Consider the following 13137-nt stretch of genomic DNA (forward strand, 5'->3'; position numbering starts at 1 on the left):
TTTGTTCCTGTCTCTCTGCCTCTGTGTTCTGGTTGCTCAGTAGAGGCGGTTCTGTTAAATTACCCCAGTTTTGTCAAAGTGTCAAACACACGCTGCCCGGTACAAATGCGCCACCTGTACGGATCGCGATGCCAACGTGTCCGGCAGCAACAGGAACACGTTTTGTCTTTTGTTGTGTGTGCCTGGAGCTTTCTGTGAATGGCTGTGGCTTTGATCTGCTTGTGCGTTTTTTGGTTTTTTGTTTCCCACCCCCCCTAGTTCATATGGTTAGAAGTCTTTGTCTGTGATCCCCATTAGAAACCTCAGATCAAATACACATCAAAGCACATAAAACTGAAAAAAGATCAAATGTGCAACTCATCACAGAAAGATGCAGGTTGATTGAACGTCTGTCTTCTAATCCATTGCTTCTCTGCTCGTTTTTGGGGGGGTTTTTCTCCCCGTCTTCATCTTCCTGAATGTCCTCGGCCGTTGAGGCAAAGGCCACTCTATGGAAGTGCCTCCATTCAGTCCTCACCGGTTCAGGGGAAAGAGTATTTTTGATGTGCTTAGCGGATCCTTTGATAGCTGGTTGGTTCAGTCAGAGAGAAAAACTCTCAGTCAACATAAAGAACATCCAAAGATGCAGAAACACCACAAGTCCAAGTTACATAACACATCCAGTGTTTGAAACATATAAAAATTTAATGCATACTGGAAGAAAATAAATCAAATACACTTTGGTGAATATATTAGTTTTTTTTGTAATTAACCCCTTAGCTGCCATGGTACCACCAGTGTCCTCCTGGACTCATTGTCCTACATGTAAGCGTTTTGAGGGTGACTGTTAAGGGGTATAAAACAAACTCTCTGTTTCAAATTGAAACATGAGCCTTTTTGCGTTTTGTTTCTCTGGCTTGTCGGTCGTCCTCCTCCCTCCTGCGTCTCGCTGCAGCGTTTGTGAGATTGTCGGCCAGTCGGACGGCGGCCTGTCGGTGCTCAGGACGTTCCGGCTGCTGCGCGTGCTGAAGCTGGTCAGGTTTATGCCGGCTCTCAGGAGACAGCTGGTTGTCCTCATGAAGACCATGGACAACGTGGCCACCTTCTGCATGCTGCTCATGCTCTTTATCTTCATCTTTAGGTAAGGCGATGCTCTGCAGCACAGAGCTGATTCTTTTTTTTCTTTTCTTTTTTGAGGTTTTCATGTCACAAACTTGAAACACATCATCATCATAAAAATATCTGCTGTTTCAGAAGACTTTGAATTAAATATGCAATACTTGTCATTGTGTTAAAAGCGCTAATATGCGGGCGTGCTGTGGTGGCGTAGGGGATAGCACGACCCACATTTGGAGGTCTTCAGTCCTCGACGCGTCCGTCGCAGGTTCGATTCCCGGACCCGGCCGACGTTTGCCGCATGTCTTCCTCCCTCTACATCCCCCTTTCCTGTCAGCCTACTGTCATATAAGAGACACTAGAACCCACAAAAGACCCCCTGGTGGGGGAAAAAAAAAAAACCCTAATATGCCCATCTATGTTATATACCGGTAGTTACTGTTTTTTGCTCGTGTTTCTTGTTGTAGTTGTATTGACTGGATTAATAATTACATCACAGGCATCAGAATATGGAGGACCAAAGCTGACATAATTAATAAGAAAAGTAGAATTGTATATATATATATATATTGTTTTTCCTTTTCCTTAAACATGGGTTTTAGTCAAGAAATGTATGTTCTTGGTTATAAATATTTAATGGTAACATCTGTATATCCGTATATCTTTCCTGGTTCTTGTCTGCTCTGTTAGGGATTTAAAGTGCATTTTATGTCTTTTTTATTAGTTCTTTATTTTTAAAATTTCAATTGACGTTTACTGAATCCCAAAACTGTTCAGCAGCAATTAACCTATGGTTCAAAATACCAAATAAATACAATTTACAGTCTTCATAGAGCTCCATACACAGAGCCTTAACGATTTAGAGGGAAGTTGTAAAACTCCATTCATATACATATTTATCAATTTGTTGGAATTCATAAAATAATGTTTAAGCACTGCGGAGTAAAAGGTAATAGTCATCGTCTAGCTCTGGGCTTGAATCATTCAACTCAAGTCAGTTTTCTTTTAAATCAGATCAGATGAACTTTGTTATCCTCCAATGGGCAATTTCCTTTAAATGATAGGTGAAAAAATAAAATCTAAAGCTAACCCATATATCTATACTTAGGAGTCCACAAAGTGTAACATATTCTATATTAATTAAAAATGTTTCTGGTGCTGTCTGGTCTTGATTACCAGGTGAATGCTTGCATTTTCAAATATTTGTGATACAATAAAAAGCAGTGTTTAAATAGTTTTGCACATTAAGCGACCCACTTGATTCTTTTTAACCACTCAGTGAGTTTGCTTGGGGGAAAAAAGAAGCTTTTTAGGAATTAATGCTATCCATGTTTTTGGATTCAACCTTCTAATCAATGTCTAATGTTAACAAAGACAAAAACAACAATATGTATTAAAGAAATGAGAGAATGACATTCTCTGCGTACTGTAAATAAAGAAGATTGCGATTATATTCTTTAGCCGATGTGTTTTCATTGCCTGTGTGACTCTTTTTGTGTTGCAGTATCCTCGGGATGCACATCTTTGGCTGTAAATTCAGTCTGAAGACAGAAACTGGGGATACAGTCCCAGACAGGAAGAACTTTGACTCCCTGCTCTGGGCTATCGTCACCGTTTTCCAGGTAGTCGACGTGTCAAAGTCTCTGAAAACAAGAGCCAATGTGTTTTTTGATGACGATCTACACATTTTCATGGAAGTACGTTTAGCTTCAGTTATTGGTAGAGTAGAATAGACTTATCTTTTATCTTCCCACAGTGGGGAAATTCAGGTGTAGCATCAGGATCAGGGTAGGTTCACACAAAGATCAAGAAGTCTTGAAACTATGTAAAAAATAAATAAAAATGAGAATAATTTTCTCTACTTTATGGATAAGATTATAACATAGAAATACTCTGCAGTTATCAAAAATAGCGATCCAAGGAATGTGCAGGTGAGTAGAATGAAGTTTTTTTTTTTTTTTTTTTGAAATATGGACCTATTTGTTCAATAAAAAAAAGACAAAAGAGAATGTTGGCAGCACATGAGAATTCAAAACAACGCAGAACAAACATGTGCAATACCAGCAGAAATGTTATTTAAAAATGAGTAACACTGTGAAAATAACCAAAATACCAGAAGGGATGAAAACACTTGTTGACAGCTGCTGGGAGAAAGGAGCGGCTGTAATGCTGCTTTGTGCGCCGAGGATGCAGCAGCCTGTCAGTGAAGGAGATCTTAGAGTTCAACAGTTTCATGTCTGGGTGGGGCGCCACTGGTGGGAGTTATTGTGCTGATTAATGTCTAATCTTACTCATGGTGAACAACAACCAACTTGTGCTAAAGTGTGTGTGCAAAGCTTCCGTTATGCTTCTTTTTGGTTACCCCCGAATATTTTCCTCTCCATGTATAATTCAAATACAGCTTTTGCTACATTGATTGCGAGACGTCTGATACTTTTGAGGTGGAAACAGAAGGCCCCACCCACACATGAACAGTGGCTTTCAGAGCTCATGAGGTTTTTGCATTTAGAAAAGATGAGGTGTACACTCGCAGGTTCAACTGCTACATTTATCAAAACATGGCAGCCATTTTTACAATACATGGAAACATTCAAGATGAGTGTCTTATCATAACCAAACTACTGCTATATTCTTTTAGTCAGCTATGAACAGATTTTTGTGTTTTCATTTGTCTTTATTTTTTGTGTATGTGTGTGTTTTTTAAGCTTTTACTTCATTTTAAAAGAAAAACTTTATTTTTTTTATTTTTTGTGTGTTTTGTGTAAGGGTTATATAAGTTAAGAAAGACAGCGCTGTATAAAACCTGAATGCTGTAAAGAATATGCTGTGAAAATTGATAAAGTTTAAAAAAAAAAAAAAAAAAAAAAGCTTCTTTTTGGTTTCCTTTGCTTTTCTCTAAGATTCTGACCCAGGAGGATTGGAACGCCGTCTTGTACAACGGCATGGCAGCCACCTCACCGCTCGCCGCTCTTTACTTCGTGGCGCTCATGACCTTTGGAAACTACGTCCTCTTCAATCTGCTGGTGGCCATTCTGGTCGAAGGGTTTCAGGCGGAGGTAAGTCATGATCATAAGCTGTTTTAAAGGGAAAAAAAAAACAAAACACAGAAAATATTATTTTGGGGCTTCTATTTATTTGAACTGTATTTTGTATTCTCCGTATTTTGTAACTGTATTCATGCACTGCACAAATTGGGGGGAAATATTAATGCCTCCAAATTTACCAAATCAGCAGCTAGGTGTGTGAAACATGGACACAATAACAGCAGGACAATGAATATGAACATAGACTGAAAGTGGGAACGAATGATGCTGCCTAACAAAAAGCGAGCCAGTTGTCCCCAACTTCAAATGTGGTCAAAATAAATACTGAACCAAAATATAACCAGAAATGTCAGAAGTTTCTTTAAAACAGTAAAAAAAAATTAAAAATTCAAATATTGTGTTTTATTCCACCCAAAGCAGAAGAGTCCAAATAAATAATTGAAAAAATTAAGACATTCCTGACATTTGCAAACTTGTGTCTAGAAATGTAGACACTAGAATGATTCCTTTCTAGGCTGGGTTATCTGGACTAAGCTTGTAATATTATTTGTTTAACATTTTCAAGGCAAAAAATAACCATAAGAAATGAAAAATGATGAAAAAAAGAAACCAGGCAACTAATAACATGCATAAAAAACTTCTGGAGTTATTTATTTTTGCTTGTCTCAACTGTTTTGTTATAATCTCTGTTTTGCGATCGCATAACACACTGCAAGTCTTTTTGCCCATCTTGCAGTACATGTACAAAACAACATGAATTAATAAATATGTGGATAAAGATATAACCCTTTACAAAATGTGACATCCCAAAGCAATTTACTGCAGAGCAGTAAATTGTTTGTCCATGTTTCAGCCCCTCCATCCTTGCATCCTCAGCATGCTCTCCTCTCGCCGACGTCCGTCTGTCTGTGCGGGTCGAGGGCGTTTGCACTGTGACCTTTGGCATTTAGAGCTAAATTAAGCTCAGCATTTGTGATTTCCATGACGCCACATTTGAGGAGGCAGATCCAATTCAAACGCAATCGATGCAGCTGTCCAAACGGGCTGCGTACGTCTTACATCGGTTACTAACGCGTTTACATTGTCACGGCTGCATCTGAAATACAGCTCAGCACTTTTTAATCTGCAGGTTGTTTTCTGCTTTGGGGCAAAAATGAAAACTGTGTGGACAATGTGTCATTTTTCTGGGTGCCTCTAAGATGTGTGGTATATCCAGCTTTCAGTTCCAAAAGTGGAAACAGACAACACACAGCAGCCTCTGGCATAATTAATATATATAATAAATAACTAAATAAATAAAATGAAAAAGGGAAATCAACACACTAAATGACATGATTTTAATGTCACTTGTATTTTGCAAATTCAGGTGCGTCTTCATTCATCAGAACATCAAAACTTGAACAATTCACATCGGTAATCCACTTAAACATTTAAGTCAAGCCTTATGTCGACTCATTATACACAGTGTAGTTTCTATTAATGTTGATGATCAAAGTACGTGTCTTATGAAAACCAAAAATATCATTCTTCAGAAAATAGAACGTATTCATTTCACCAATTACAGGAAAAAAAACATCTTTGCATACTTGTTCAATTTAGTGTCATTGTACCAAACTGTCCCAGAAGTCATAGTGATTAACAATATATTCTTGTTTTGAGACAATTTTCAAGTAATTTAACAGTGATGGCATAATAACCCCATGTCTATCATTTCGGTAGGTTTTAGTTAGTTTTGTAAACTCACAATTTACTTCCAGTTAGTTATAATTTCTCTCTGTTAATTATTCCAGTAAAGAAAAATGTTTTAGTTAACTTGGCTAACTCAAACAGTGCTAACAGTGTGTCAGCACTGTGAACGTCCTGAAACAACGTCAACAGCAGCCGTCAGTCTTCCAGGATGTTCCTCTTCTTTTTTTCACATCCAGCCTGCACCCCACTCACCGCTCCCCCCCAGACTCTCTCACCTTTATCGCCTTCATCCGCTTCACACACGTACACACACGCACACACACACACCGGGGACTATTGAGCCAATTTACTGTCGTAACAGCTGTAGGAAAATCCCTGTAGGTCTTAAACAAACCTGTGAGGGTCTCTTGAATGGTGTGTAAGTGGTTTTAAGCATTTACTGATTTGCTCTCCAGAAAGAGCTTGATATTGAGTCTCTTAGATCATTGCCCTTTCCCCGCAGTGATTTTTCAGCTTTTGTAGTAACTCTGCATTGATTTAAATAGAGATGACATTCGGAAACATAAAAAATGTGAAGGTTTTTTTTTTGTTTTTTTTTTGTGCTTTTAAAACACTAAAATGTGAAACAAGAACTTTTAAAAAGGACATTTTTAAAAAGAAAAGTGTGTTGGTGTCGTTGAAGAGCGCCCTGTGAGGCTAATGTTTCACGCTCCTGATTTGTTTCTCCGCCTGCAGGGCGATGCGAATCGCTCCTACTCCGACGACGACCGCTCGTCCTCCAACTATGATGAGAGTGAGAAACGAGACTCCATTAAGCTGTCTGGTGAGTTCACTCGCCTCGCAACTCAGGCGCCGGTTCGTTTCTGCCGCAGATATTTTGTTCCTTGTTACTCTTTGGGTGAGTAATCTCAGCTTTAAGCCAAAAAAAAAAATTATTTAAATATCTAAGACAAAATCAAATAAAGTGGATGGATTTTGAAATATTTCGAGATGTTTCACAATTTTTTTTTCAGGTCCTATACCGATACCTGAGGTTTAGTATCAGCTTATTCTGGTCTGATACAGAAAAACAGAGCTAGATTGACTTAAAATGTTTTTTTTGTTTTTTTAAAACATTTGTACTGAATAACATATTTATTTCTTAACTTTGCACCAATACAGCACACCTGAATACACTAATAGCTTCACAATCTTGGTCAAAACATGTAAAAAAAAAAAAAAATTAAGTAAAAGCAACAAACCTTTGCAAATGCAATCAGAAATTCTAAATATGATGTAAAATAAAAAATAAATCATGACATCATTCAGAGCACAAAGCATAGAATTAGACTGAATAGATCTGACCTTATGGATCAGGCACATTGTCATGATACCCGATCTAGCATTGTTTTTTTAATATCGGGACATCCGATATTATTACTGGATTGGTGCAAAAAAAAAAAAAAGACAGTTAAAAATAAAACGCCTAAGTCATGCCACACTTTCCAGTTTTCAATTCATAACAAATCTTGAAAAGGACACATTATTGTCCTTCCAGTTCACAATCTTTTGTTTCGCTCTCTCGCTTTGAGTCCAGATTGAATACATTACAGAAGTTTGTTGCTCAGAGGGTTTATTCAGCAGTTTTTACAAGATGAAATACATTTTTATCTTTGATTTGATCTCACAGCAAACCGTTTCAGCCTGCAGCCAAGGGAATGCCAGCATCACTTCACATGTAATCTTTGCAGTGTAAAAAGCTTCGGCTTAGTTCTTAACAACCAAAACAACAAGAGTCCACACTTTCCACTTACGTAAGCAAAACACACAGCTATTGTTTTCACTTTTTTCTTCCTGACAGGTCTGTTTATGTGAAGTGTGATTTTTTTCTGTGACTAACTGAACTCGGTTTCTGTATTGAGGATATTTAAGACATGTTTTTATCCCAAAACTATATTTGACTTTTTTATAAATTCTATATCTTCACAAAGAGTTGAACTCCAAAGAAAAATTCTACACTAAGAACAGACAAGACAAAATGTAAATTTCTACTTGCCTAGTCTTATTTTCCAATAAGAAATGCATTGATTTAATTATTTATTTATTGTGATGTAGGATGCATGCTTAGCACCCCTGTTTAGTCCGTTTGAATCAAACTGACCTGGAAAGTCCAGTTTGTTTGTGTATTTGTAGTCAAACTCTGACAAAGAAAGCAAACTCTGGTCTGCATAAAATCCTAGGTCCCAGTTCGGTTAAAGTGAACTCCGATGCGCTCCGAAAACAGGAAGCGGACTATAGCGCAGGGCATTTTGGGTAAATCCAACCAAAACAAATGTGCGAGTCGAGCAGCAGAAATGGCTCTTGGTCTTCTACCAAAGATAAATCCTACCACCACTGAAATCTGACCATACTCCATTTCTGTTTACATTTTGCAAAGAAGGAAGTTGCGTTTTCTTCAGAGGATTTTGTCGTTTGCCTCAGTGGTTCTGGGTGCAGCGCCACCACAGGCGAGGAGGGGAACAGGTTTTTGTTTTTTTATTATTCTCTTCAGTGTGAAAACAAACCACACCAGATGAAAATGCAACAATTTGCGGGCGCTTCAATAGCAGCTTTCTGGCCGATAGCTGATCACCGATATTAAAAAAATTCTGATTTTGGCCTGTCCAAATTTCTTTTGCCTGAAATGTTGCTAAATGTAGCAAGAAAGTTGCTGATTTGGCAATAGTGAGGTGACTTTGGCTAACCAAAATGTTTGCAGACATGACCAGCCGGAGGAGGCTGCAGTAGAAAAGATCAGCTTAACATTTAAGTATCAACCAGTCAACAATCTCCCAGAATTAAGAAAATTGCCGCCGATAAATCGGTGCACCCCATAGCAAATGTTTAGACTTTGATCCCTGATCGAACGTAATCTACTTGACCATCAGGCATGGAAAACACCCTTAATCAAAAACTGCAGCACAAAAAGGTTTACTTTTATTCATTTTTGTCTCTCCTCACTCATCTCTAGATCCAAGGATTTGTACTCTGACGCCAAACGGTCACCTGGAGCTCGGGGCCCTGTTGGGCTCCAGGGGGTCCTACTCCTCGGAGAAGCGCAGCTTCACCAACGAGTCGAGGAAGAGCAGCTTGATGAGCCTCGGGCGGAGCAGCCTGGAGAGACGCTCCCTTTCTCTGGTACTTCATCGCCCTGTCATCCCCACAGAGTCAGACTGAACATGCAGTTTATGTCACATTAGCTGTTTTTAAACTCCGTGTCATAACTTCACTGAGGCGTGTGTTTGCTGTTGCTATGACACCGCTGCGACGATGGAATACAGGAGGAGGAATTTGTTGCTATATCAGCGCACAAGAAATCCCTGATTTTGTAACAGGTGCACATTGTTGTATGATTAGTTTTCTAACACTGCCATCTATGTCTGTGTGGGAGGGATTTTGGATTTGATCAAGTGAATCGAGTTTGATGCGCTTTGATGTATATTCTATTCATTACAGCTCTGGTACGGTTTCTGTCTCCTCATTAAAATCACATAATTGCCTCAGGGAAGCCACACGCACCCAGTGCTTAATGTACATGCACAAAATACATTCTTTATTTTGTTTCCTTTTGTAAACTGAACTGAAGCCTTATAAAATATATACACACATATAAATATATGATGGCAACTCCAGGAGGGAGATGTAGAGAAGTGAAAACAAAGTAATCTGTGAGATAATGGAGTGCGGTGGCGCTCGTACCTCAGAGGTTATGATGCTAAACTCAATGTGTGCATGAGGTGCTCCTCACTTTGATACGTTTGAGTTTCTTTCTCTAACAGGGGACCATTTGTAGAACCTGGTGCTGATAACAATTGGATGACAGGCATTCAAGAGAGGTGTTCATGAAGAACTTTTATTTCTTGTTCTGGTTTTGTCAGCGCTCATTTAGTCAGTACTTTGATGATAACACACTCCGGGGTGTGTGAATCAGATCCATTTAGTGCTGCTCTGCTCTGCTCTGCTTTGTTGTTGTTGTTGCGCTGCTTATCAGTTTGGGTGTTGATAGGTCTGGTTTTGATGCGGCGCTGTGATACGATCGGTGTCACTCTTTTTAACGGGTTGCTTCTGTGTTTGATGGATTCTGAATCAAAATGTTTTTGTTTTTTTTTGTTTTTGTTGATAGGAAACTGAAATCTGGTGCAAATTAGAGGTGGAGATACCTTGACTTACTATTCAAGATTACAGAAATGTTTCAGCTTCATTTTTCTTTTTTCTGTTGCTCTTATTTTAGATCATCGAACAAATGGTAAAATTATTTAAACATAGCACAAGTAAATTAAAAAAGCAGTTTTTAATTTGTCATTTTATTTAGATAGGTGAAAAAAATCCAACCTGGTCTTATGTGTAAAATAACTGTTATTTATTAAATGATGGATGATGGAAGCACATCGTGCCATATACTGAATAGTATGTAGTGGATAAAATAGGCTCCGTTAATGCAGTGTTAAAACATAACATTAAGTTGTTAGTTTTACTGCACTAACTCATTAAGCTAACTTAATAAATCTGAGTATCAATTATGTGCTGTAATTACTTTAAAGGCACCGAAAGCTTAATTTTGTAGCATATGTGAATAAATCCCAAATCCTTGTAAAAAAAAAAACGAAAGCTTCTTTCTTTATTAACTTAGTTAATTTTTTTGAAGTAATGTAATTTTTAAAATGCCCATAACCTACTTAAATCAAGTGCTTAGTCTTGACTCTGTTTAGATAACTACGTTTTACTATTTGTGTTTATGTTTCAGCGCCATGGTCGCAGTTCCAACTACCACAACTGGGGGCGACCTTTTCCTCCACAGTCTGGATGGAGTCGCAGGTAGACAATTCTTAGCTGTTTATTTAACATTTTGTCTTAATAAATTCTTAATATGAAACCTGAACTGTCCATAAACGTGATTCATGTCTCTGCCGTCGTGTTTGCAGTTAGCCATTACTGCAGCAAATGCACAGAAGATTGTCGATTTCTTTTACATTAACATTTCATAAGTTGGCCATGAATACTTGTTGGTTTTTATTTCTGCTTTTCATCTTCTGCTCTTCAGGTCCAGCTCCAACAGCCTTGGTAGGCGGACATATGGTTTCAGTGGGGCGCCCCCTGTTGGCGGGAGCCTGCGTGTGCACAGCACCCGTTCCCCCTACTCCTACCACCACTCTTCGGAGCAGGAGTCCCTTCTCTCGCACCCTCTCCACTCGCATCACTCCCATCATCCCCTGCCGCCCCCGATGTTCCTCTCCAGACATTTCGGAGGAAGACGGGATCGGCGGGCTCTTTCCCTGGAACTCCCGGAACTGCTCCGGACGGGCGGACAAGCTCCGGCACCGCCGCCCGTTCACATCCCCGACCACGGGAGAAAGAATGGGTCCGGGACGGCGGGCTCGCTCACCGGGGGCTCGGGACCCGGCAGCGGTCTGGGAGCGGACCACCGTGACTGCAACGGCAAGGCTTCGGGTCACCACAACCATCTGATGACCGATGTCTTCCCTCAAGTCAATGCGCGCAAGGACAGAGCAGATCTAGACGAAGAAATAGACTATGTGAGTGGACAAGCTCCATTATTACATTCTGAACAGTTCAATAAATACCCTTTTACATTGCTACCTAAATTTGAATTTTACATTTCTAGTTGTTCATGTTTGCACGTTTGACAATAATATAGCTGTTAAATAAGCAGATTTGTTCTCGTTATTGACAAAGGCAAAGAAATTGTTTGGGTTTTTTTCTGTTGGTTTGTTATTTGGTTTGCCTGGTTTTTAGTGAGATCTGAATAATGACATGTCTGTAAGTGATTACTAGATGGATTTTCACCGGTTCATAATCTGTTAAATCATACTTGATTACATCAACCTGTCCAAAAACTGCAGGTGGAAGTTAGCATTTTCTTCCCGTAATCTCTCTTTTCTGAAAAGGTTAAAGAAATGTTGTACATTGTCTATGTGTAAATAACTAAACAGTATATAAAACAATACAATGTTGTCATTTTTTATTTATTTGCTGTCAGGAAACTCAAAACTTTGCACACCCTTTATTTCCACCATTATACCAATATTTTTATTAACTCCTTTCTCTGTTTTCATTAAAGAGTTGGTGCTTCCGTATCCAGAAGATGATGGAGGTTTACAAGCCAGACTGGTGTGAGACTAGAGAGGACTGGTCTGTCTACATGTTCTCTCCTCAAAACAAGTGAGTACAAACAAGCTTTTAACTTATAAAAATCAAAGATAATTTGGGTAAAATACCAAATTTCTTTAAGAGGTTGATGTTTAAGTCAAACACAAAAAGTTATCAAAAAGTTTTACAAATCCACAACATGTAAATCAACTGTGAGATACTAATGTAAAGGTTAAGAAAAAATATTTTGGCTTTTCGTAAAAGTACATGTATGGCAAAGTATTAGGCCCAATTCAGACCAAAAAAAAAAAAAAAAAAAGAGAAAAAAAAGTAATTTCCACTACAAAAAAACCCATTTTAAATGAATCCCATACACTTTCTATAAAAGTTGAAAATGTGCAAAGAACTTTGAAATTTTGAGATTAATCTCAGAAAAAAGCTTCTGAAATTTCCCAAACATCATAAATTTTCAACTTTTAGAAATGTGGACATTTTCTGAGTTTCCAAAGTCAAAAATATTTTACTTTAAAAACTCAGAAAATGTTCACGTTTTTTTTTTTTTTTTTAAGAAAATTTCTAGAAGGAATCAAAAAATTTCTGAGATTTATTTTCAGAGAAAATTACTTCTTTTTTTTCTATCTACAATGACCCCAATACACTGTTGTGTATATACTTATATGAATATATATTAAATATTTAGTTTTGTAGTCAATTGTGTTAATTTATTATTAAACAAAGCTTAAACACAGAAATGCCAAGTGAGACTGAGAGGAAAACTGTTTATTGACAGAGCAGAAACAAACACAGCAAATCAATCTGCAAAGCAATCTTCGTAGGCAGGGCTTAATTAAAAACCTAATCTAGAACGGAGACGTAGTCATCAGTGATGGGGGTTTGGGAAATGAAAATAAATTATGACAAACGTGCTGCACAGGTGGGTGAAGTTGTTGGCAGAGCAACTATTAGTTATGCACTTCAGAACTGTATGAATAACACTAGACATGATCTCCAATAAAAAATCTCAAGAAACATAACTGAAGTTACGCCTCAGCAAAGCTACACTGGAAGCTCTAAGCTGGCAGAGTTTCAGTCTTCACTCAAAGACACCAGAGAAACTGTCAAAAAAAAAAAACTCCATTCTGACTCACCTTAACCCGTTTTCAGAAGATGACTGGGCAAATTT

General features: G+C 38.3%; 1 protein-coding gene across 2 annotated transcripts in view; it reads left to right on the top strand.

Annotated features, from left to right (window-relative positions):
• Positions 1 to 13137, top strand: part of LOC122830339 (voltage-dependent T-type calcium channel subunit alpha-1I-like) — a 201955-nt gene that overhangs the window by 128364 nt on the left and 60454 nt on the right. For both annotated transcript variants that reach the window (XM_044115612.1, XM_044115613.1), the window contains 8 exons: positions 935 to 1120; positions 2600 to 2717; positions 3996 to 4151; positions 6564 to 6651; positions 8818 to 8984; positions 10591 to 10661; positions 10888 to 11380; positions 11926 to 12026. In XM_044115612.1, coding sequence (XP_043971547.1) covers positions 935 to 1120; positions 2600 to 2717; positions 3996 to 4151; positions 6564 to 6651; positions 8818 to 8984; positions 10591 to 10661; positions 10888 to 11380; positions 11926 to 12026 — 1380 coding nt within the window. The remainder of the gene's footprint in view (positions 1 to 934; positions 1121 to 2599; positions 2718 to 3995; positions 4152 to 6563; positions 6652 to 8817; positions 8985 to 10590; positions 10662 to 10887; positions 11381 to 11925; positions 12027 to 13137) is intronic.

This window comes from Gambusia affinis, linkage group LG04 (genome assembly GCF_019740435.1).
Source record: "Gambusia affinis linkage group LG04, SWU_Gaff_1.0, whole genome shotgun sequence".
NCBI classification, from domain to species: domain Eukaryota; kingdom Metazoa; phylum Chordata; class Actinopteri; order Cyprinodontiformes; family Poeciliidae; genus Gambusia; species Gambusia affinis.